At 47.7% G+C, this 23,663-nt stretch overlaps 1 protein-coding gene across 1 annotated transcript; it reads right to left on the bottom strand.

The window, feature by feature from the left end:
- Window positions 1–3,136: 3,136 nt before the first annotated feature.
- LOC147033334 (putative glutamine amidotransferase-like class 1 domain-containing protein 3B, mitochondrial) lies at window positions 3,137–21,909 on the bottom strand. The gene is made up of 6 exons (XM_085871563.1): window positions 21,671–21,909; window positions 9,318–9,370; window positions 5,525–5,638; window positions 5,202–5,321; window positions 4,925–5,017; window positions 3,137–4,456 (listed from the first exon to the last, which is right to left on the bottom strand). Exons 1-6 carry the CDS (start codon window positions 21,752–21,754, stop codon window positions 4,213–4,215), a joined length of 708 nt encoding a protein of 235 aa, XP_085727689.1. The 5' UTR covers window positions 21,755–21,909; the 3' UTR covers window positions 3,137–4,212.
- Window positions 21,910–23,663: the final 1,754 nt, after the last annotated feature.

Genomic DNA, 23,663 nt, shown 5'->3' with positions numbered 1-23,663 from the left:
GTCCTACATTGGAGTAATCAGAAGGAACATGAACAAGTAAAAAGCAAAGATAAAGTCATCAGGAGGAACCTGGATCGGATTTGGGGTTTCAGCTGATTTTTTTTGTTGTTGTTGTATACCTTGTCGAGGCTTGTATGAGAGAAAACACACAGCAAGGGGGGCATGAGACAAGATGGGAGTGGGAAGGACAAAACAGTGAGGAACAGACATTCAGAGATCTGTGGAAGAGAGAGGGATGGGGAATACGGGGTATACAAGATGGACATTACAGGAACTTTCAGGAAGGAAAGCAGGAAATTTGAAGGAGATGGGTTTGGGGTGGATTAACGGGGGAAGAAAAGATCGTGGTTTTGGATGGGAGAAGATAAGAGGTGGTGGAGAACAGTTGTTTTGAAGGCCTGGATGGAAGAATGGGATTGAATAGAGTGAGGGAGTTTATACCAAAGGCGGGAAAAAAGAGGAATGAAAGAGTGAAGGTGAGCAGTGATTCGTGGTTTTGGTAGTTTTACCAGAAGAGGGTTGTTGGCGGACCTTGAGCGCCCTGCGGAAATATGGTAGGGACAAATCGCAGACAGAGCAGTGGGGGGCGAGACCGGAGAGGAGACGGTAGAAGACAGAAAGACCATTGACCTGCCTGCGTAAAGAGAGTGAGAGGTCCAAAGACTCAGCCTCATCACGTTAAGATGCCAATGATCCGAAATGCCATGGTTTCCACACCGTGAAGCCGAGAAAGATGGGAGGCAGGAAGGAGCACAAGCCCAGAAGAGAGAGCAGTACTCCATCAGGCTGTGGACGAAAGCTTTGTATGTGGTCAGGAGTTCAGGTGGTCCGAGGAAGGACTTTGCAAAAGGGAGGATTCCCAGTCGGTGACTGGCTTTGGAGGCCAGGTTGGAAATGTGGCTTTCCCAGGAAAGATCATGGTCGACAGTGAGACACAGAAGCTTGAAAGAAAGAACTTCTTCCAGAGGATTGTTGAGAATGTAGATGGTGGGTGAGGGGGGGGGGAGGTTCCAAATGGTCCTTTCAGAGAGAGAGAGAGAGAGTGAGATTTGTCTGGATTGAAAGACATGTTCCACGTGTTGAACAGTTTGTAATTTTATCCAGATCTGCAGAGAGCGAAGAAGATGCTGCTTGCCAGTCTGAGGGATGTTAGATGGTACGACAGAGGGTGGAGTCATCAGCTAAGAGATAAAAAGGATTTTCCAGAGAGTCGGAGAGATCATTGATGAAAACCAGAAAAAGAACAGGGCCCAGAACGCTACCTTGAGGAACTCCAGCCTGGACAGGAAGAGGGGATGAAAGAACTCCATTTAGGACCATAGGTGACTGCAACAGGAGAGGAAATCAGTGAGCCATGATTGGAGATTTTTTTTTGTATACCTTGTCATGGCTCGTATGAGAGCTAACACACAACACACAGCGAGGGGGGCATGAAACGAGTGGGGCGGGAGTGGGAAGGATAAAACAGTGAGGAACAGAGACATTAGGAGATCTGTGGAAGGGAGAGGGATGGGACGGGGAACATGGAGTATACAAGATGGACATCACAGGGACTTTCAGGTCTTTACACGACATGGACTTTCAGGAAGGAAAGCAGGGAATTTGAAGGAGGTGGGTTTGGGTTTGGGGTGGCCGATGGCATCATCCTATATTTATTAATTTTTTTTTGAGGATCATTTTGTCCCGATATGACTCTCAAATTCTCAAACTGATCGGATGTAGCGTTCTACATATGCAATTATGACGTCATAAAAACAGTCTCTGGCAGTCCTCCCCTTGGTACATGCCTGAGACATGTCCCAACAATTCCCTCACCCCTCTTCTCTCCTCTCCCTTCTCTTCCCACATTTCCTTCCCATCCTCTCTCATATCATTCTGACCATTCTCAACATTGCAGTCCCTCTCCCAGAAAGCCTAGTGTTGGCTTTACGGTTAAGGTGGCTAGCTTGAGATTTTAGGGCAACAACAGGTTGGCCTGTTTGCCGTTGAATTAAGACCTGGTGGGGTTGACTCAGCCTGTCATCCTTCTGAGGTCAGCAAAATTAGTACCAGCCTACTGGTAACAGGGGCACTGCATAAGCAGCACAGCCACACTTCCAGAAATGATGCAACCAGCAGCTCAGGTTGCATACAAAACAAGAAGCCCCTCCCCCCCCCCCAACATGTACCTAATAAATAGATGGCTCCAAAGATAGTTTTGCCATACTCTACAGTTAACAAAATACTTTTAACAACTCGATTTAAGGTTAATACCATTCCTTTCATGCGTAAAGGCTGCCGAGGCAGTTTTATTGGCAAGGAGTACAGTCGTGGACGGGTCACCACTTCGCCACAGGTTACCCCAAATGGTTATTACCCCAGTACACTGAAACTCATTTCACCGATCTCCGAAGGATGACAGGCTGAGTCAACCCCACCTGGTATTAATTCAATGGTAAAATTGGGCTCAAACTCAGCAAAATCAGCACCCATCAGTCCCAAGCCAGCGACCTTCACCGCTAAGCCAACACCAGGCTCAATTTAAAGGTTATGTTAAAGTTATTTAAAACTCCTGCAGGCTAAAGGATGGTGCGGAGGGAGCACATTTACCTTTGCTGTCTAATCTAGGTTTGATTCCCAACTCGAATGTAAACTGGCATGTTAGTGTTTTAGCGAGGGCATTGCATCAAAAAAAAAAAATGCACCATTCCTTCGATAGATATCAAGCTGATTTTCCAATTTGCAAGCATTAACTTGATGGATGTTAAAGATCCCTTGTTGTCTAAAGTGAAAATTAGGTGAGTTATCGCCGGCACCCTGAACAAATTTAAAAAAAAATCCTGCCACGTTCAGTCAAGTATGCCACATCAAAGTGGTTACCCGTCCAAGATTGGTTTGAGCCCTGAAACGTTTCTCGACTCGTCATGATACGACCCATAGCTCTGTGAGGAGTATGGGCCTTGGATTATAATTCATTGGTATGAAGTCCCAGGTAACTGGGGGTACGAGATTAAGCCATCTAACAATCCGTACCATGAAATGGATATCACGGACACAGAAGGTTGCTTTTGTTTCCACAAAAGAAGTTTGAGCGATTATGCGACTGCTTGACAAACTGCCATATCACGCCAAACCCCGTAAAGATCAAAAGCAAATGAATAGTGCAACCCTTTATTGGTGCAGCGCACAGGTAGCATTCAAAGGTACTCAAGTGGCAATGTCAGAGCACCGTGACATCAAAACAAACCAATCACAAAACTCGTTGGCAGCTTCGGTGACAAAAATTGAAGTCGTCCCTGAAGAATATTAAATGAAACTTCCTCACTTTCACTTGCCACTGAGCCTCAGCACGGCTTCGACGAGGGAACCGATGCCGTCGAACACGTGGTGGATGTCCGTCTCGCACATGAACGCCGGGGTCGACACCACCTTGTTATGCGAGTCCACGTGGGCTTCGTGCAGGTCCGTTAAAGTAAACTACAAAAATTCAACTTCACCCCTCCGAATGTGAGCCACTTGAACTTGTATTACATGGAGGACAAGGACGATAGACGACATCAGTGTACTTTTACATCAACACAGTATGTAGGATTTCTCTCCTTTTAGCTGTCTTGCCTGGGTTTGAATCTCAGCCCAGCTATGAACTGTCAACCTGGTGTTTCGCAGGCAGGGTGATTCATCAATGTCTGTACCTTCCCTCGGATGGACGTTTAACAGGACGTCCTGTCTGCCGGCATTAGTTGGTGGACTTAAAAGATTCCACGGTGTCCTTCGTGAAGAGTTGGCGAGCTATTGTCGGCACCATGGTAGCTATTCCCGGCGAGCGAGTCCAAATTCCTGTCCTGCTGGTGGGAAGGCAATGGCAATCCACCAAGTGCATTCTTTTGACCAGGAAGCTGCTTCGGCAGTCCTCGACACCCATTAAAGGGGTTGGAGTTGGGACTACTCAAACCAACCACTGGGAGAGTCAAAACACAAACATATTTTCTCATACTTTCCACAACTTCATTTCTCCCTTTTCTTCACTCAAATTTATTTCCTTTCCTTCTGCTTTTTCTCCTTTGAAAAAGAAGACTGGAGAGTGCAATGTACTATCATGCCCCTTCTCCCCCCCCGCCCCCATTTTTGAAGTGTTCACAAAACGAAAGAATGAAAACCAATTAAAGCCTGAAACACTTTCCTGAACTGGATGACTCTCGGTGGACAGCTCCTCCACCATCTTCACAACGCAGGCTATAAAAATGCGTCAATACCCTCACGAACCACAACCGTATCTGCATTGCTCACCAACAGAGCAACCTCCATAATCACAAAGGATATCGTAACCTCCTTGGGTACATGCTTGGCTCCCATGGTCTTGACAGCACCTGCAGCGGCGGCGTGTGGCCACAGTCCACCTTCCTCCGACTCGTGGCCGACTGTAAGTTCCACCGACGGCAGCAGCTTTGCAGCAAGCACTGGAGCGATGCAGCACAGGCTGCGCAAAATAATTAACAGGGCAGTATAACAAGGTTCATCATCAATGTTTGACTGGCAGGATAGCCTGGAAGTACGCACACTCCCCTCTGAGCTATCCCAGCTGAGTTCGAATTCCAACCCAACTAGCAACTGTCAACCTGGTGTTTCACAGGCACAGTGATTCATAAATGTGTGTGCCGTCCCTCGGATGGACATTAAAACTGGACATCTCATCTGCCGGCATTAGTTGGTGGACGTTAAAGATCCCAAGGAGGTCTTCACGAAGAATAGGCACGCTATTGCCGGCACCATGAATAAGGTACAAATTTCTGCTCTAACCAAAAGGGGGCACTGCATCAGTCGAACAGACGTGCTGCCCAGCAAAAAAAAAAAAAAATTGTGGTGCATGCAAAAGTAGAAGTGACAAAAGCTGCGAGATCATGTGTTTAAACGAGGTGCTAAAAACAGTTGTGTTGCATTCACTTGCCCAATCGGCTTCCGCGCGTCGTGAAACTCCTTCAGGATTCGTTCAACCTCCGGCTCAACCTTGCATGCCGGACCGTCCACAGCAAATGATGAGCTGTGACGAATAAAGACAAGAGAATCCTCAGGCAGTCGCCGCAGGTGACACACCATCCATAACTCCATCATGTTCAGATTTCCGAAGGCAAGCTTGCAGGATTTCACGCAACACAAATTTTAAATAAATTAATCTTTTGCAGACCTAATACTAAAAGGACATGTGGACCAGTCTACTCACTCACAGGTTTTTGGCTGCTCCGAAGCCTCCCGGAAAGATCACGGCATCGTGCTCGCTCACGCTCAACCGCTTCAGCTCGTCAATTTTCCCGCGGGCAATTCTCGCCGATTCCACGAGTACATTCCTGCCTCACAGCACATGGACACGTTCGGCTGATCGATAATCATCCAGTCTGATCTTTGGTGCAAACCACAGATCTTTTCCACCATAGCTCAATTCACATGTTTAGCTCTTCCGCGAACCTCCCCTCTGTGTGAAATTTCACAAAATTTAAGGACGACAACCTTATAACCACCAGGTGCATTGTACCTTCGGTCTGTGACTTACCTTGTCTCACCTTCCACTGGCTGGCCCTTGCTGTGGTCCACCACGTGCATTTGGGGGATGTCAGGGGCAAAGATCTTCACTTGCGCGCCACCGCGGCTCAGGTGAACGAGCACCCTGCAAAAGGACGTGGCACCAAATCCAAGTTTTAACTCTTTTTCAAAACATTTCAGAGCTAACATAATGTGTGTTGAAATGGCATCAGGAATCTCACTGGGACAGATTACATGACACGGACTGGAAACTACGGAAGGAAGGACCATTCTGGGTGCTGTGTTTTGTTGTCATGCAGGACCATCCCTTTGTGGTTGGGGGAGGGTGGTGGGGGGGGGGGTACGTTCTGACTCCCTCTCATGGCATAAACTGCGGCTCGTTCATTACCGTGCGAGAAACACAATAATTTCCCTATTCGATGATGTACCACCAGAAGAGCAATCTTGAATGTTTTGGTGACACAAAAATCAAAAGGAGGTGATAATGAAGACACATTAATAACAAATAGTTGGTCTTCTTCTTGTTTCCGTTTAATAAATGTGCACGTGAATATCAACATTGCAAAAGGCAATTTTCTTTTTTAAACAGGGGTATAAGGCTCATGGAGAAGCTTGTACTTCACATGTTGGAGAAGGACATCATCATCATCATCATCATAATCATAATCATAATCAGCCGATTTTCGATCCACAGCAAGATGAAGACCTCGCTCAACTCCCATTGGCCGGTATAGACAAACTCGCCACAATTGCTAAGTTCTGGGGGGGGTGAGAGGGTTTGGAAAGGAATTTTTATTATGATCAGGGTACCCAGTGATAATTCACTTAATCTTTCCAAAATATACCATGGGATCTTTGACATCCACCAATTACTGTTTTTGGCAGATGAGTCCATCCGATGGATGGACTTCCAAGCAGTAATCAAACTTTTAGAGTGGTCTCCCATCTCTACTTTCCCTGACATAAATTCATCCTGGGGAGTTTTTTTTTTCAAAGAAATTTGCTCATTCTCTCTCATGCACAGATTTATCCCCTCTCATCTTCAGTTGTCCTCCCCTTCCTCCCACCCATGGTACACTGAAGCTTGTGGCGAAGTAGTTGTCCTGAAACAACTTGACTTTGCCTCATGGAAGACAAATCCAACTGAAGGCAATCTCGGTTCCTTCCACAAAGCTCAGAACAAGTGTGTCAATACCCTCACGAACCACAGGAGAGCCACTGATTTCACGTCTACCCTCAGAAGAGCCATGAAATATCTTTCCAATCTCAAGTCTGAACTTTCAAACCTCTCTCTCTCTTCCAAATCCTGGTGGTGTCTCGTCAAGTCTGTTTCTGGTGTATGTTCCCCCTCCATCCCCTCTCTTACCTCAAATGGCCGCACAGCTGACACTGCACACGAAAAGGCTGAATGCCTAAACTTCGTGTTTCCTTCCAAATCTTGTGTCCCAAACCAATCACTTTCTGTACCCACCTTACCCAATCAGACCCAACTGTCCCTGGACTCTGTGTCCTTTTCTTCTGACAAGGTGGAGAGTTTGCTGGCAAACCTCGACTCAGATTCTGCAACCGGTCCAGACGGCATCAGTCCACGTGTCCTAAAAAAACTGCTCCTCTGCTCTTGCTCACCCTCTCTCTGTTCTATTCACCCTCTCATTTGCTGAAGGTCATCTGCCATCTGCTTGGAAATCTGCAAACATCACTGCCCTGCATGAAAAAGGTGCAAAAACAGATCCCTGCAACTAGAGACCAATCAGCCTTCTCCCAATATTCAGCATGGTTATGGAATCCATCATCGCTTCAGACATTAAATCCTTCTTCTTCCCCAATGGATTGATTTCTGATCATCAATTTAGATTCAGACCAGGTCACTCTGTCCGGGACATGCTGCTTCTGCTTTCCCAAAAATGGATGGAGGTCCTCAATGACAGGCATGAGATCAGAAACATCTCCCTCGACACATTGCGTGCTTTTGACACGGTCTGGCACCCTGCCCCACTCACCAAACTCTCCTCCTATGATATTCCTATGATACCACTCATGGCTCGCAGACTTACTCTCCTGTCGCAGTCAACGTGTGGCCCTAAATGGAGTTCTGTCATCCCCCTTTCTTGTCCAGGCTGGAGTTCAAGGTAGCGTTCTGGGCCCTGTGCTTTTTCTGGTTTTCATCAATATCTCTCAGACTCTCTGGAAAATCCTCTTTATCTCTCTGCTGGTGACTCCACCCTCTGTCGTATCATTTGTCATCCCTCAGATCAGCAAGCAGCAGCCTCTTCACTCTGCAGATCTGAATAAACACTTGGTCCAATACAAGCTGGTCCAACACTTGGAACATGCCTTTCAATCCTGAAAAATCTCACACCCTCACTATGTCGCTCTGAAAGGATCATCTGGAAAACGTTCCCCCCCCCCTCCCCCCATCTACTTTCTCAACAATCCTCTTCAATAAGTACTTTCATTAAAGCTTTTGGGCTTCACTATCTGCCATGATCTTTCCTGGGAAAGACACTTTTCCAAGCTGGCCTCCAAAGCAAGTCACCTCCTGAGCATCCTCCATCATGCAAAGCTTTTCCTTAGCACACCTGAACTCCTGACCACATACAAAGTTTTCATCTGAAGCCTGATAGAGTACTGCTCTCCCCTCTGGGCTGGTACTCCTGCCTCTCACCTTTCTCAGCTTCATGCTATGGAAACCACGGCATTTATGATCATTGGTATCTCCCGCGATGAAGCCGAGTCTTTGGGTATCTCACCCTCACCGCAGGCAGGTCGGTGGTCTTTCTATCTTCTACCATCTCTTCTACGGCCTTGCCCCCCGCCCCTGCTCTGTCAGAGATATGTCCCCCCCCCTCTTATTTCCGCAAGCACTCCCCTTCTGATAAAACTACCAAAATCAACAATAACTGCTCACCCTCATTCTTTCATTCTTTCATTCCTCTTTTTTCCCACCTTTGGAACAAACTCCCACTCTCTCTCTTCAATCCCACTTTTCCCTCCAGGTCTTCAAAACAGCTGTTCACCACCATCTCTTCTCTTCTCCCATCCAAAACCACGATCTTTTCTAGCCCCATTAATCCACCCCAAACCCACCTCCTCCAAATTCCCTGCTTTCCTTCCTGAAAGTCTCTGTTGTGTAAGGATCTGAAAGTCCCTGTAGTGTCCATCTCGTTTACCCCGTGTTCCCCACCCCATCACTCTCCCGTTCACAGATCTCCTCATGTCTCTGTTTCCCGCTGTTTTTTTTCCTTCCCTCTCCCAACCCTCTCATCTCCTGCTCCCCTTGTTGTGTGTTTCTGTGCGTTAGCTCTCATACGAGCATCGACAGTGTATAGGGGAAAAAAATCCCGTCTGCTGCCATTAGTTGATGGATAAATCTGGTGTTGGCTTAGTGGTTCGGGTGGCTGGCTTCGGACCTTGGGGTCCTGAGTTCAAGCCCTGTTTCCTGCTGAATTAATACCAGGGGGGTTGACTCAGTCCGTCATCCTTCTGAGGTCATCAAATTGAGTACCCGTGTACTGGTAGAGGGGTATAGCATCAGCAGCACAGCCACACTTCCAAGAAATGATAGCTACCCCGGCAGCCAAGCAGCCACACGCAAGAACATTTGGTGGATGTTAAAGACCCTATGGAGTTCTTTGCAAATAGTAGGCGAGTTATCGCTGGTACCATGAACAAATTACAAATTTCTGCCATAATCGACTGACAGGGAAGGCAATGGCAAACTATCCAGGATGATGATCATGATGATCATGATGATGAATTTCTGCAACAAGTTACACTATTTAAAAAATAATAATAAACCTTACGCAGAGGCCTCATGCAGTTCTGAGCCATCATAAACACCAGCTCCAGACAGTACCTGCAGGAAACAAACACTTGGTCATTGTGAAGACCACACAACAGGCTTTTACAAATAACAAGTTTGGCTCGAGTGACAACAGGAATACAACAAAAGGCGAAAGCATGTGGGATGAAATGCATAGCACGGAGCCCTTGAAAGATAAATATCTCACAAACTTTTGGCCAATCACATGAAAAAGCTGCTGCTCCTCCGCCCCCCCCTCCTCTTCCCCCCCACAAAGTGTGTGGCAACTGCTGAGACTCAGTAGTTTCAAACAGAGTGACTGATATGGAAAGAATATAAAAGGCCAATCTCTTCCTCACTTATTCGGGACCCTCATCTGGCTGACCACCTTTTGTGGGGAAATTATCCAGGTAGTGCAACAACCTTTCATCTTCGTCACACACTGGTTCCACAGAGCAGCACATGAAGGTGTTGCTCGTCCGTTGACATAGTCATGGCGGAATCCGTAATTTGTTCCAGCGTGCCGGCGATAACTTACCTACTCTTCGTGAAAGATACTGTGGGATTTTAAACATCCACAGCAAAGGAAGCAAACAGCAAAGGGAGCAACCGGCTTGACGTCTATCCCAGGGACGGCACACTTTGTGATGAAACTCCTGCCTGCGAAGCACCAATCCGGACCGAGAATCAAACCCAGACTAGACAGCTTAAAAGGTGATGTATACTGGTGTTGGCTTAATGGTTAAGGTGGTGGGCTTGGGATCCGAGGATCCTAGGATCCTGAGTTCAAATCCCACTCGGCTGTTGAATAAATACCAGGTGGGGGTGACTCTGCCTGTCATCCTTCCAAGGTCAGTAAAATGAGTGTCAGCATGCTGGTATCCTGTGTCGGAGTGGCGACCCATCCAGGATTGTGCCAAATAGCCAAGGAGACTGCCTAAGGCAGCACAAACACTCTGCACAGAGTTTGGTCCCAATGGATGGATGAATGGATTTATGGATGATGCATTTGAGAGTTAATTATACAATCGCAAAAAAAACCAATAAAAAACAGGGGGGCTAATTGTGTCATAAGATGAAGGTTGTAGCCACTTTGCATTGGCACCATCTTCTGAACCCCAGGGTGGAGGGGGTGGGGACAAACAATCTCTACCACTTGTCGTGTAATGAAAATGAAATTAATTTTGGGTGATTTTCAATCATTTTTGCCTTCTGTTGAGCTCTCTTTCGCTTTTCGCTGGATTCTCACACGTCCGAGGCGCCACCCTGACCACCACTGTCTCCGGGGTTTATAACGCCGGCCGGCTCAGCAAAGGCCTCGGGTCACGCGCCTTCAATCGCGATACCAACGTAATCCTTGTACCTTGCCAGTTGGGGAAATAGAACCCCTGGTTACAGACTGGTTGTGTCAGATGCCGAGCGTTTTCTGCCAGTCTGTAACGATTTTGGTTTTACATGCCAATCGAACGGATCGTTCCTCGACGTGCCACAAATTAATCCATAGCGGCAACTTCATACGAATTAACCAGATTTATTAGGGAACATCGAGGATCACAACACAAGCAAAATTCACGACAATGTTTTTATTAAAAATCCTCAACCCTTTCTTAACTAGGGAACCACAGTCTAAAGTCGTGGTTCTCAAAGTGGTCCCCACCGCCCCCCAGTGGGCGCTGGGAACTTTCAGGGAGGCGCTCCAGACTCCACGAGTGGTGGGGGGGCGCTCGCAATGATTTGGGGGGAACTGGCGATTAGGAGGAGCAGCGGCGATTAGGAGCGCTCATTGGGCTTCCATCAGTCTGAACAGGTTACCCGGCGCCATTCGGCAAATTGGCCACACAATTCCCGTTGCGGTCCTCCTCGTTTGCCGTGGCGCTGTCCAGAGAGAAAGACAGGCAATGGGACAGATAGGCCTTTTTGTAAATAATGAACACATTTTAAAACGTATTTATTCTGAAAATCATTAAGTTATTCAAGCATATTACAGACTTGTTTACCAACAATGCAAGTCAATATTTTTTTTAATACACACATGGGGTAAATACCATATACATGTGTTATGATCCGGCAGCGTAATTCCCAGCGAGGCGCGAGTACTGATGCGGCGCGGCATTGTGTTTTAGGCACGCGCTGTTGTAGCTACCGTTGGAAATGTGAAGAAATATTTTTTTTTTTTGACTCGCAGGGTGAAAAATCGATGTGTGCGCTGACCAGAGACCGGAAATATATAATTATTGTTTGGCCTTGTCACTGGTGTTAGTCTTTCGACATCGTGGCATATCGATTTCGTTATTCAAAAAAGCTTCACGTTCGGTCGGCTTCAAAGAAAAAGTGTCGTCAGTATTCCGTTGAATACATCAAGTATGGATTAATTCCGTCCCTGACAAACACGTAGTTACCGATGCGTTTGTTGTGTGGTATCACACTGTCCAATGAAGCAATGAAACCATCTCGACTGAGCGAGCACATGAGTAAAAAGCACAGTGATGAGGCTCGTGCAGAGGTCAGCTATTTCCAATCGCTGAAAGAGAAATTTGAGAAGCGATCCACGGTAACGACAATGTTCAAAGCCAGCCAAAAGCTCGTGGATAAAGGACTGGAAGCGTCGTATAAGCTGTCATTGCTCATCGCCAGATCTGGAAAACCGTATTCAATCGGCGAACAGTTGATCAAACCGGCTGTTGGGGAAGTGATAAAAACTGTTATGGGCCAGGATCCGTATCCAGTTCTCTCGTTGATTGCGCTCAGCAATGATTCCGTGGCCAAGTGGATTGATGAAGTGTCATCAGATGTAGAAGATAAGCTGTGTTGTGAGCTGAGAAGCACGCACTTTGCTGTCCAACTGGATGAGTCCACTTTGCGTGACAGTGAAGCTCTGTTACTCTGCTACGTTCGCTTCATCCGTGATCAGGAAATGGTGGAAGAATTGTTGTTTGCCCGCTCTCTCCAGACCGATACGAAGGGTTCTTCCATCTTCCAAACGTTGGAGAAGTACTTCACTGATAAGAACATACCGATGGAGAACACGACATTCACTGTGTCGTGCACCGCCAGCATCTTGTAGCAAAAGCTCTCAGCACCAGACTTGATGCATCACTCCAAATAGTAATCAAAGCAGTGAATAAAATCAAGGTGTCGTCTCTGCATGATCGGCTGTTTCGTCAGCTTTGCCAGGAGAATGATGAACCATTCGAGAGGCTCTTGTTGCATACCGAAGTTCGATGGTCGTCCAAAGGCACTTGTTTGACCCGTTTCCATGCCCTCTTCTCGACAGTGGTCGAGTTTCTGTCGGAAAGCGATACAGAGTTATTGGAGAAAGTGAATGTGATTGAGCATGATGTGGCTTACCTCGCGGACATATACAGTATACTGAATGATGTCAACAAACAACTCCAGGGTGACCATATGACGCTGATTAAAGCAAAGAAAGTGATCAGCGCGTTCGTAACCAAGGCGACTCTGCACAGGGAATTCCCTCAGCCGCAGAGATATGTACCACTTTCCCCGGTTGGCAAAGGAAACTGCTGTTTCTGATGAAGAGCTGCTCATTTATTGCAATCACATTGAGAAGATTCGTGGAGATATGGAGCAGCGTTTCAGAGACATGCTAGGACTGTCGGTGCCAGCATGGGTGATGAACCCATTCAAATGTGACATTCTAGATGTGAAGCACAAATTACAGGACGAAATTATCAACTTGTGGAATGATGATGAGGCGAACACAAGATTCTCGCAGCATGAATACAGCAAATTCTGGATTCTGGAGCGGGGCGAATACCCTGCAATGTGGACAGAGGCAGAACTGCTGCTGATGGCGTTCTCCACATCATACCTCGTTGAAAGAGGGTTCAGCGCCGTGATGGTGCTGCTGACCAAGTATCGAAACCACCTTGACATTACCAAGAGGGGCGATCTGCATCTCTACCTCGCTGAGATGGAGCCAGACGTTCGTAATCTCGCAGCGAGTCACCAGGCCCACCCTTCACACTAAAGGTATTTGGGCCTGTGATAACAGATTCCCAGTTTGCCTCACCTGGACCTGTTCTGCTGAAACATTGCAGGTAGTGCAAAATAAAATGGAAAAGTAAAGTAAAATAAAGTAAAATATTATTCAGAAAATATTTGGCTTCTGTTATTTTTGCTTCCTATCTACATAAATTCAGACTATCCTATTGCCCACTGGGTGTCCGACCACGAACGATAGGACAAGGAAACATTGGGCCGGTCCAAGAGGGCGGTAGTCAAAAAAAGTTTGAGAACCACTGGTCTAAAGGTTTCGAGAGGATCGCAACCGAAATATTCCTTACACAACACATGCAGACAAAGACAAACAGCATGCATGCAAGGCAAGACAGAGTACTTTGTGATGGCGCATGGAGGAGAGGACAGTGTCAAGAGCACGAATGTCGCTCGCAACAGGTGGATGTCCACGGATTCGAGCTCCTGCTCGAACCACTCCGCGTGGCAAAATGGCGCTTGTCCGTTTGTCGCAGACCTCACGCACGCGGTCTCCGCGCGCTCTGGCCCCGCGCAATGTCGACGGCACAAGTCTGCCAGATCAACGATGGGCCTCAGCCGATCTCTCTCCAGGGTTCAGCATACAAATCCAGGCCTGGCCCGTTCACCAGACAAGGCCCAAGTCGAGGTGCCGAGCTCCTCAGGCGGATCGACAACGTGTCCAGCCGTGAGGTGTGAGCAGAGACCGTCAAAAGCTCCGGAGTCTCCTCTCCTGCCTTCCCGCCTCGAAGCCCAACTTCCGCTTCGTCCTCTCAGTTCCTCTCTCTGTCGAATCACCTTTTCTCTCTCGGCCGATTCACCACTGCCTTTTCTTTTCTTTCTCGCCTCAAAGCTGGCTGCCGTCCCTCTCACGGCAGAATCCTCAACGTGCAGGTCGGTTCAGCGTCTCTCCCGGCAGATCCAACACTGTGCCACCTTCGTTCGCTCGCTTCGAAGTGACTCCGAGCACGCCTCGAGAACCCGACGGTCGTCCAAACTGAAATCCTTTTCCTCTCGTTTTTCTCTTGTTTTACGAGCACGTCTCTCTCGGCGACTGCCGACCAAAGGCTCCTCCCCCTCGCGTCAATTCCTCCCTCTAGCCACACCCTCTCTCCAGGCCACACCCCCCTCAGCCGACTGGGCGGGGCCTATCGTCCGTAGAGGAGAGGAAGAAGAGTGATCTCTCGTTTCACCCCCACAGTACGAACATAAAAACAGCCTTTTACACCTCCCGACACACATATAACGTACACTTTGCCAAACAACCTAGCTAAACAGGCATTTAATGGGGGATCTGAGCTAATCCTATATTTAGTCGTCCAATAAGGGCCATTTCCGTAACACTACCCCCAACCTTTCTCCCGAGGCTCTCCGAGCCTCCATCTGGGGCAGCCCACGGTAATGGCCCTGTCTAACGTACAGCACAGATCTTCCACTTACTTTAACCCACAACATGGGAATCACTTAACTCCAAAAATCAAAGTCTCACAGTAAGATTGGCATGTCCCTATCCTAGTGTGTCGGGTCACCAATCTAACAAACAAATTCACACTCTATGCACACTACTTAACATTCGAATTATGGATTTGAACGGGAGGGCATTCAATTTTACTTTTAACACCAACATTTGCATAGGAGCAGAACATTCAAAGGTTCAAAGTTCTTTCACGTGTTCGCTCCTTCATGCCCCCTCCCGGCAATGTTGTCCATTCACCCCTGAAGGTTTCCTCACTTCGTGGCCTTATTGGCCTCTCACCAGGTGAGTTCAGTCGGCCCAGTGGCCTAATCTCACTAAGAGTTCTTCGGCTCACTGAGCCCACAAAATGGCATGCATCTTCGGTCGCAACGGCCCACCAAAAGCACTTTGGCCTCAATGGCCCACAAAAATGCTTTGGCCCATATGGCCTACTCACAAGCAGCAGCAAGCAACAAGCTCTGCATTGGACAGCAGATGATACAGCAATGGTGGCACGGTGATATCGATGGTAAGCAATTGCAGTTCGGAGGCGTTCTTGAGGACGCAAATGGGTGTGATGACCTCAGACCAGGTGATGTGGAGTGTTCCCTTAACCTTCCTTGCCTGACTTGTTTTGGTTAAGTTCTCTCTCTTTTTTTTTTCTTCCTTCCTTTTTTTTTTCTTTTACAGACAGGATGGTGTGTTTCATACTCAACTGTTATCTTCGTGGATGTCTGCTCATGACAAACTGGTGGCCTCTGGCACTTGGAGAGGGTGACCTAACCTGGCCCTTGCCAACAATTTCTCCCATCAACACTACTCGTACCAGGTGTCATGCATGAATGGTGCGGAGGAGAGTCCATCGAACCTAACCATTTACTTTTAGTTCTGGACAATGCAACAAACCCTGTTATGGCTAGAATGATCCTAATGACCCATTTTTTTTTCCGACCTGACACACTGTTCCATTGTATTAAACCTGGGCAAGGCCCTTATTTGTCTTTTTCCACTTGGTGGTGTCAGGCATAACTCGCTGGCTGGGGAGTGTAACTACAACAAGGCCTCTTTGCCTGCTTTCCATCGGGGGTGGAGGACACTCAGCGACCTCGGGGTTCACATGAGCGTGCTTCTGGCGCTCCTAACCAAGGGGTGGCTCTCTCTAGCCCCCATACTGTGCCCTCATAGCACCCATAATGTGCTCTCATAGCACCTACCCCTCGCAGTCCACCTGCACAATGGAACAGCAGCCAGAATCCATGTCAAATCCTCTAAGTCCCCCTAACCTATTCCAACCGACAGGGTACATTGTTTGCACTAACTCTACTCATTCACACCATCACGCCATTCACCCAAACTCTTTAGTCATTCATTCCACAATGCCACACACCCAGTCCACAACACCATCCAACACCTTTCACGTTTAAGTGAAAACAAAAACACACCAGTCCCTCGGATCCCACTGGGTCATCAAATTTAACTGGTACACTTTTTCATCAAACCACAATTAATTTGTCACTACGTCCGTCGTCCATTGGCCTCCTCCATACTGCCCTAATCGTTTATTTCCAACAATTTAAACGAAACATCAAAATCTCTTCACCAGCCTCATGGAACCTCTGCATGGTTCTAACCAGGCACTTCAATCCTCCCTCAAACAAGCCACTCTTTGTCATCCACTTGTTTCAGGTGCGTTTAACGCTCTGCCTGTAATGTCTCCACCACTTTTTTAATGATCACCCAAATCCACCTGTGCCACTCTTATGCCTTCTGTCATCTCTCAATTTGCAATCACTTTCGGTACGACTCTCAATCAAGATTTTCACATCCCCATATGGCCTGCTTCTTTGGCTCATTGGAAGGGGAGTGAGGGAACGAATCCCTCATTTCCCATTACATGACCCCGCCGCCTTTACGCCACGGCTCAAGGGGGTCACGCCTCAATGGGGGCTGTGATCTACCCCCTCCTTTTCTCCAGGGTTCGTGGAAGTCAGGCAAACCCCAATCGGTGGAATGGCCTCCCCCTCTTCTCCATGGTTCACGGAAATCAGGTAAACCCCAATAGGTGGAACGGCCTCCCCCTCTTCTCCAGGGTTCACGGAAATCAGGTAAACCCCAGTCAGTGGAATGGCCTCCCCCTCTTCTCCACAACTCTCTCAAGACAGATAAACCCAACTCAGCTCGCCAAACCACTCGTGTGGTCAGAAAGGTCCGAAGACCAAGTGACACACGCCAGTGCTGCCTGCTACTCGTCTGCGCTCTACTCCAAAGTTCCTTTGAGGCTGATAGAGAAATTAAAATCCAATTTCTAAAATCCAATCTAAAACTGCTCCTGGACACAGCAACTCCAACTCTGGAAGAACCCATGGGGAGCTGTCCATTATGGTTTCCGTCCCCTGTCTCAAGTTCTGTCTTGGTGGCATTTCCATTTCCCCTTGCACCTCTAACCTATTTCCAATGTCACCACTCATTCCATGCTCAGGACTCCCACACACAGCAGGCTGCACACATTCCAAGGTTATGTGTTGACATTCCACACCTTCACCCTTGCCTGTGTACTGGCCAACTGCCTTGCACTCCAGGGCTACATTCTTGACCGCCAGGTGAGTACCCATACACACTTCAGCCTCGGCAGCACATACCGGTGCTGTAGTCTGGCTGTGGGCCCACAGCATTCGTTCACAGGCACTCCACACACACATCCAGGGGTCACGCATACGTGCACCCCCTCGGACAGAGTCTCTTTGTTAACATAAAATTCAATTTCTACCTTAAGCTCATCGTCCGCACCATGTATGCATGTGCCCACGCACCTGCTTTGTTCCAGAGTCACCTCTGTCCGGTCGCATCTCTCCAGCAGGTTACTCATCATCGATTCGCCACACTCCTCCGGGGCTGTCAGCTCCACATGCTGGACCTGCTCAAAACGTATTTCATTCGTCAACAACCCCAAATGCTCCCTCAATGTCTCAATCACCAGGGTTTGCTCTAATTGTGGTGTCATCCGATGAGTGATGTCAATCAAGTTCCGCACCACTAACATTACTCCCTGTGGTGATGTCACACATCCCACATTATTGTGCTGTTCTACTTCCTGGCTCCATTTTCCTTCCCATTTGAGTCGTTCTTCCTCTCCGATCCTTTTTAGTTGTTCTTTATCTTTCCGGAGTTTCTCCATCTCCGCATACTCCAACTTTGCTCTCTCCTTTAGCTGGCCAACCTCAAATTCGTTTTCTTTTTGTTTTCTATCCCACCGTCTCTCATGTTCTTCATTCTCCAATCTCATCGTTTCTTTCATTTTGTTGATTTCCTTTTCCTGTTTCATTCCTTGTTCTTTTTGTTTCTTATCCCACTGCCTCTTGTTCTTCCTTCTCCAATTTCATTGTCTCCCTCAATTAGTTGATCTACCTTTCCTGCTTCATTCGTTGTTCTTTCACTACTCTTTCTTGTTTCCTCTCCTACTGTCTCTCCTGTTCCTCTCCTCTTTTTATCTTCCGTTCTAGGCTTTCTCTTATCTGATTGCCTGATCTTACCTCTTTCTTCAGTAGTTCCAATCCCCGTTGCGCGTCGCGCCAAGGTGGAGCCACGCCGCCAAAAACCCACAGTTCCATTTTCTTTATAATTTGCAAGTTTTTCCTCTGATCCGCTCAAACATAAAATCACTACCAATTGTTAACACAATTGGTGTTCTGCAAATTTACGGAGGTGGAAGCGGAGAGTTCGTCGTCCCACTCCTGACAGCCAGTTGTTGCGGATCCGGGGTGGTGGGATTCTCACCCGGTCCTAGGCGCCACCCTCACCACCACCGTCTCCGGGGTTTATAACGCCGGCCGGCTCAGCACAGGCCTCGGGTCACGTGCCTTCAATCGCGATACCAACGTAATCATTGTACCTTGCCAGTTGGGGAAATAGAACCCCTGGTACCAGACTGGTTGTGTCAGATGCCGAGCGTTTTCTGCCAGTCTGTAACCATTTTGGTTTTATATGCCAATCGAACGGATCGTTCCTCGACGCGACACAAATTAATCCATAGCGGCAACTTCATACGAATTAACCAGATTTATTGGGGAACATCGGGGATTACAACGGGATTACAACACAAGCAAAATTCACGACAATGGTTTTATTAACAATGCTCAACCCATTCTTAACTCGGGAACCACGGTCTAAAAGTTGAGGGGATTGCTCCCGAAATATTCCTTATACAACACGTGCAGACAAAGACAAACAGCATGCATGCAAGACAAGACAGAGTACTTGGTGATGGCTCATGGAGGAGAGGACAGTGTCAAGAGCACGAATGTCGCTCACAACAGGCGGATGTACACAGATTCGAGCTCCGCTCGAACCAAGCCGCGTGGCAAAATGGCACTTGTCCATTTGTCGCCGACCTCACGCACACGGTCTCCGCACGCTCTGGCCCCATGCAATGTCGACGGCAAAAGTCCGCCAGATCAACGATGGGCCTCAGCCGATCTCTCTCCAGGGTTCAGCATACAAATCCAGGCGTGGCCCGTTCACCAGACAAGGCCCAAGTCGAGGTGCCGAGCTCGGGACTCCGCCCAGAATGAAGAGGGGTGGGCCTCCTTGGCCAATCAAGGACTTCACCGCCTCAGCTCGAGACTCCGCCCAGGATGGGAGGGGTGTGCCCCTTGGCCAAACAGAAGCTGCATCACCTCAGCTCGAGACTCCGCCCAGGGTGGGAGGAGTGTGTCCCTTGCCCAATCCGGGATCACACCACCTCAGGTCAAGAACGGAGAGGGCGGAGACGTTTTCTCCCCCCCCCCCCCCATAACAGGGCGAATAAATACGCGGCCGTGGAGCTTGCTAAAAAAGATCACATCTCGGTACATGGACTTTGTGGTCATCTGGGCGCTCATCTTGATGAGGTACATCACTGCTCGTGTACATCACATCTCGGGGGACAACGAAAGAGGAGCAACGAATGCTTGCATTAGTGGGTTTGAAGCGCATCCAGTCTGTCAAGTGCGCGACCAGTCTGTCGAATGCGCATCTCTGGCCGGGGCCGGCGCCGACAGCATCGCACGGATTTGAGGCGTCTCACTGGCGCCTGGTTCTGCGGACCGCTTCGCAACGCTGGTCTGGGTCGCTCGTCAGCTCGAAGACCACACGAGGTGGACAGGTCCGAGACAGGTCCTAATAAAGACCATTGTTCCGATTCTTTGGGTGTGTGTGCGTGTGTGTGTGTGTTTGTGGGCCCGTCTAGTAAGTAGTGAATTGTTTAAGTGCCTTTGCTATATATACTTGCATTCCTTATATTCGGTTTAAATTTGCTCTTGTGTGCTTACCTCATACCTCCCCCTCCCCCATTATTGTGAATAAATGTCCTATTTTTGAATGTACTCAGCTCGACTTGTATTTCTTCCATTGACTGAGCATGTCGTGCGTGTAAGGGATTAGCTGGCCATTGCTAGGGTCACAAGATAATCGGGCTGACAGAGCTCGGCGATGCAACCGCTCGGCAATGCATGGGGAACGAGGGCGCTTAAGCGGCTCGCTTCCGTACGAGTTCCGTCGAGGGTGAAATTCCCCGGTCGATGGACCACGTGGTTATTTAGGTAAATTGAAGTTGGCAATTAACCCTACCCCATGTGATCTACCCATTGGCGTATTTCGGTCCAAAATAGCCAGGACCCGTCGACCTCGGACTTCTCTGGGCCGGCGATCTGTAATTCCGGGTGATCGAGCCGAGACGGCTCCACTGCTCCACCGAGGGTCGTGCTCGTGGCGACACGCCGGCGGGAAACCTCAACTATATATTAAAAAAAAAAGTGTCAACTTTTATCATCTTCATTATCTTTTTATATTTTTCCGGTATAAATTAATAGCGAACGCAGTGAGCTTCATACTTAACGTGTGCACGTGAGAGAATAGGAAACAACAACAACAATAACAATACCCCTGGCTATTTGGAATCCGTGTCGTTCGCTATGACCTTTTGCTTCCGGTTGTTTTTAAACGCTGCGCGGTGTATAAACACGATTGGGTTTTATTGCTATCTTGTGAATATTACTTAACGCGTGCACATGAGAGGATAGGAAACAACAAAAACAACACAATATATTGGCAATTGTGAATCCGTGTCGTTGGCTATGACCCTTTTGCTTCCGTTTTTTTTTTGCTTCCGGTTTTTGCCATGGGGAATGATGCATGCTGGGAAATCATGACCGGAAGTGTTTATTTATTTATTCAATTAATTTTTTTTCCCCAAAGTTAATTTTATACTTCCGAAAGCGATTTTTTTTCATGACAGGAAGTGTTTATTTTGTATTTAACATTACCGGGAGTGATTTTGAAACTCTTTCCGGAACTTTTATTCTTGACCAGAAGTGATTGTTGACTTATTTATTTATTCAATTATTTTTTTTTTCCCAAAGTTAATTCTAATAAAGATATCTCCCGCATCACCAACAAATAATTTTTCATCGTGATTTACGTTATTTGATCGCTGATCCCGAATCCAGGCCGAAGTAACCGGAAATTGCGTATCCAGTTGTGAACCAGTTATAGGTAAAGTCAGAAGCGAATGGAAGAAGAATTCTACGTTCGCTTCTTGGCTTTGCCTATTCCATACTATTACTACGGATGTTCAAACAATATCTTTTTTCGGATAATAAACAAATAATAATATGGTACAAATATGGTACCGGTCCCTGGCACATTGGGAAAAAAAAAACCTGCCGGTCCACATCAGATAGTCTGAGAAGCACTGCTGTCATACCAGGGACCCGTGACCTTTCGGACTTATCCGAGGGTCACGACCTAAATTCCGGTGAGTTCGGTGGAGCCGACTCTACTGCTCCATCTCGCGGTCGTGCTCGCCGCCGACACCCGGCCCCACAACAATATCACACCGTATACCTGATGGATGGTCGATAACTCACCACGGCCACTCGCGGTGCACCCAAAGGTCGACCAAAGTGCAGGGCTCGCAGAACACCGCGGAAAACGATTCGACCGGACAACATATCGGCGTCACTCGACGCGAACAACAGAGATTGCCAAGAGAAACACAGACAGACTGAAGTAAAAGACGTCAGCTTCAGCTTCTTCTTCTTCTTCTTCTTCTTCTTCTTCTTCTTCTTCTTCTTCTTCTTCTTCTTCTTCTTCTTCTCTTCTTCTTCTTCTTCTTCTTCTTTTCTTCTTCTTCTTCTTCTTCTTGTTCTTCTTCTTCGGCTCTATTTCTACTTCGGAAATCTATATATGCCACTCAATGCACCATATTCGTAAAACACACCGAGCTTCATGATCTCTTGCCAGGAAGAAGACGGTGTATGGCTGGGTTAAGAATATTTGTATCTCATTTATAAAACACATGCTTTGATGGGATCGTCCGGAAATGCTCAGATGCGGAAGAAAGAATTTTTTTTTTTTTTAAAAACCTACATCGGTAATCTAGATATGCCACTCTGAAGATTCAAATTTCCCAACGTTTTATTTTCAACATTTGAACATGACGTACTTTAACAAGCATGATCATTTAATTAGCATAAAACTCGTGGCGGGAAACCTTGATTTCGCGGGAGGCCAGAAATGTGTTACAGCAAGCACTGTAGTCCACGAGTCCATCAATCTGGAACACGGACGGGACCGTTTACAAGTCGATGACGTGAAAACACAATGAGACGAAGGGATCATTGTTTTAATGTGATAAACAGAAAGTCACCGTTTCTCGTCTCCCTCCATTTTTGTGGAAGCCCGACAGAGAGCAGAGCTTGGAGCTGTGAACCACGTGCAAACGGGGGAATCCCCGCGCTTATTACATCATTTTGCACAATTTCTGCTGTTGCAGTGTTTTTTTGTATTCTCTGCTCGACCCCCGAATGCAAAAGTAAACTCGGACAAAGTCTAAATTGGTGTTTGATCGGTTTCTGTTTGAGCATTTTCTCGTAAGCAACAACGAACGCCTTTAAAACTGAGGGAAACCCCAAAATGACGTCACGCTTCATGGAAACGCCCCCCCTCCCTCCCACCCTCTGCATGTTTCCTCGTTTTCTGCAGGAGGTGCAGCATCATGTTTTCCATCATATTTCACTTAGTGCCTTTGCATTAGTTGTTTCTTCCCCCCTTCCAATCCAAAGTCCTCAATCCCTAACCCCCCAACCACAAATCCTCAACCCCCCCTCTCCCTTATCTGCCCTCCACCCCATAGCTGAGTCTATGGCTCTGTCACTTCGCCATCACAGACAGGTATCGATGACCGGTCTCTGTATTCTCCCTCCACGTTTCTGGTCTTGCTCCTGCTCTTTCCATGTTTTGTCCTCCCCAGGTTCCTGCAGGGCACACACAGTCCACCATCAACCTCTTCTGGTAAAACTACCCAAATCCAGGATCACTGGCTGCTCACCTTCTCTCCTTCGTTCCTCTCCCACCTCCCCCCCCTACATTCTCAATCTTCCCTCCACATCCTCAAACTGGCTGTTCACCCGCATCTCAGATCATCCCCAATCCAAAACCATGATCTTTTTTACCTTCGTTAACCCCACCCAAATCCCTCCTTTCAGATTTTCAGTTTTCCCTCTATATCCATCTTGTCCACTCTCTGCATCCTCTCCTGCCCACCATTTGTCCAAGATTCCCTGCATCGATGCCTCCAACTCTGCTGTTTGTGCTTCCTCCACACCACCCCTGTCCCTTTTACCTTCAGTGTACTCGCTCTTCCATGAGCCTCGACTATGCATAATATAAACAATTGACCCCTCCCACACTCCTCTAACCGAAGAAACTGCATAAAGCAACCCAAGAAGACCTACGCAAGGCAAGCGGTATGCTGTTTCGAACCCTTCCCAGAAATCATCAACAACTCGTCAGTTGTTGAGAAATTCTGGGAGGGGTTTGAAACAGCATAGATTCCACAGCTTGGTGTACAGGCAAGCA

Source organism: Eptatretus burgeri, chromosome 2 (assembly GCF_056783735.1).
Source record: "Eptatretus burgeri isolate ZD-2024b chromosome 2, Ebu_testis_v1, whole genome shotgun sequence".
NCBI lineage: Eukaryota > Metazoa > Chordata > Myxini > Myxiniformes > Myxinidae > Eptatretus > Eptatretus burgeri.
This window is presented reverse-complemented; position numbering and strand designations above follow the sequence as displayed.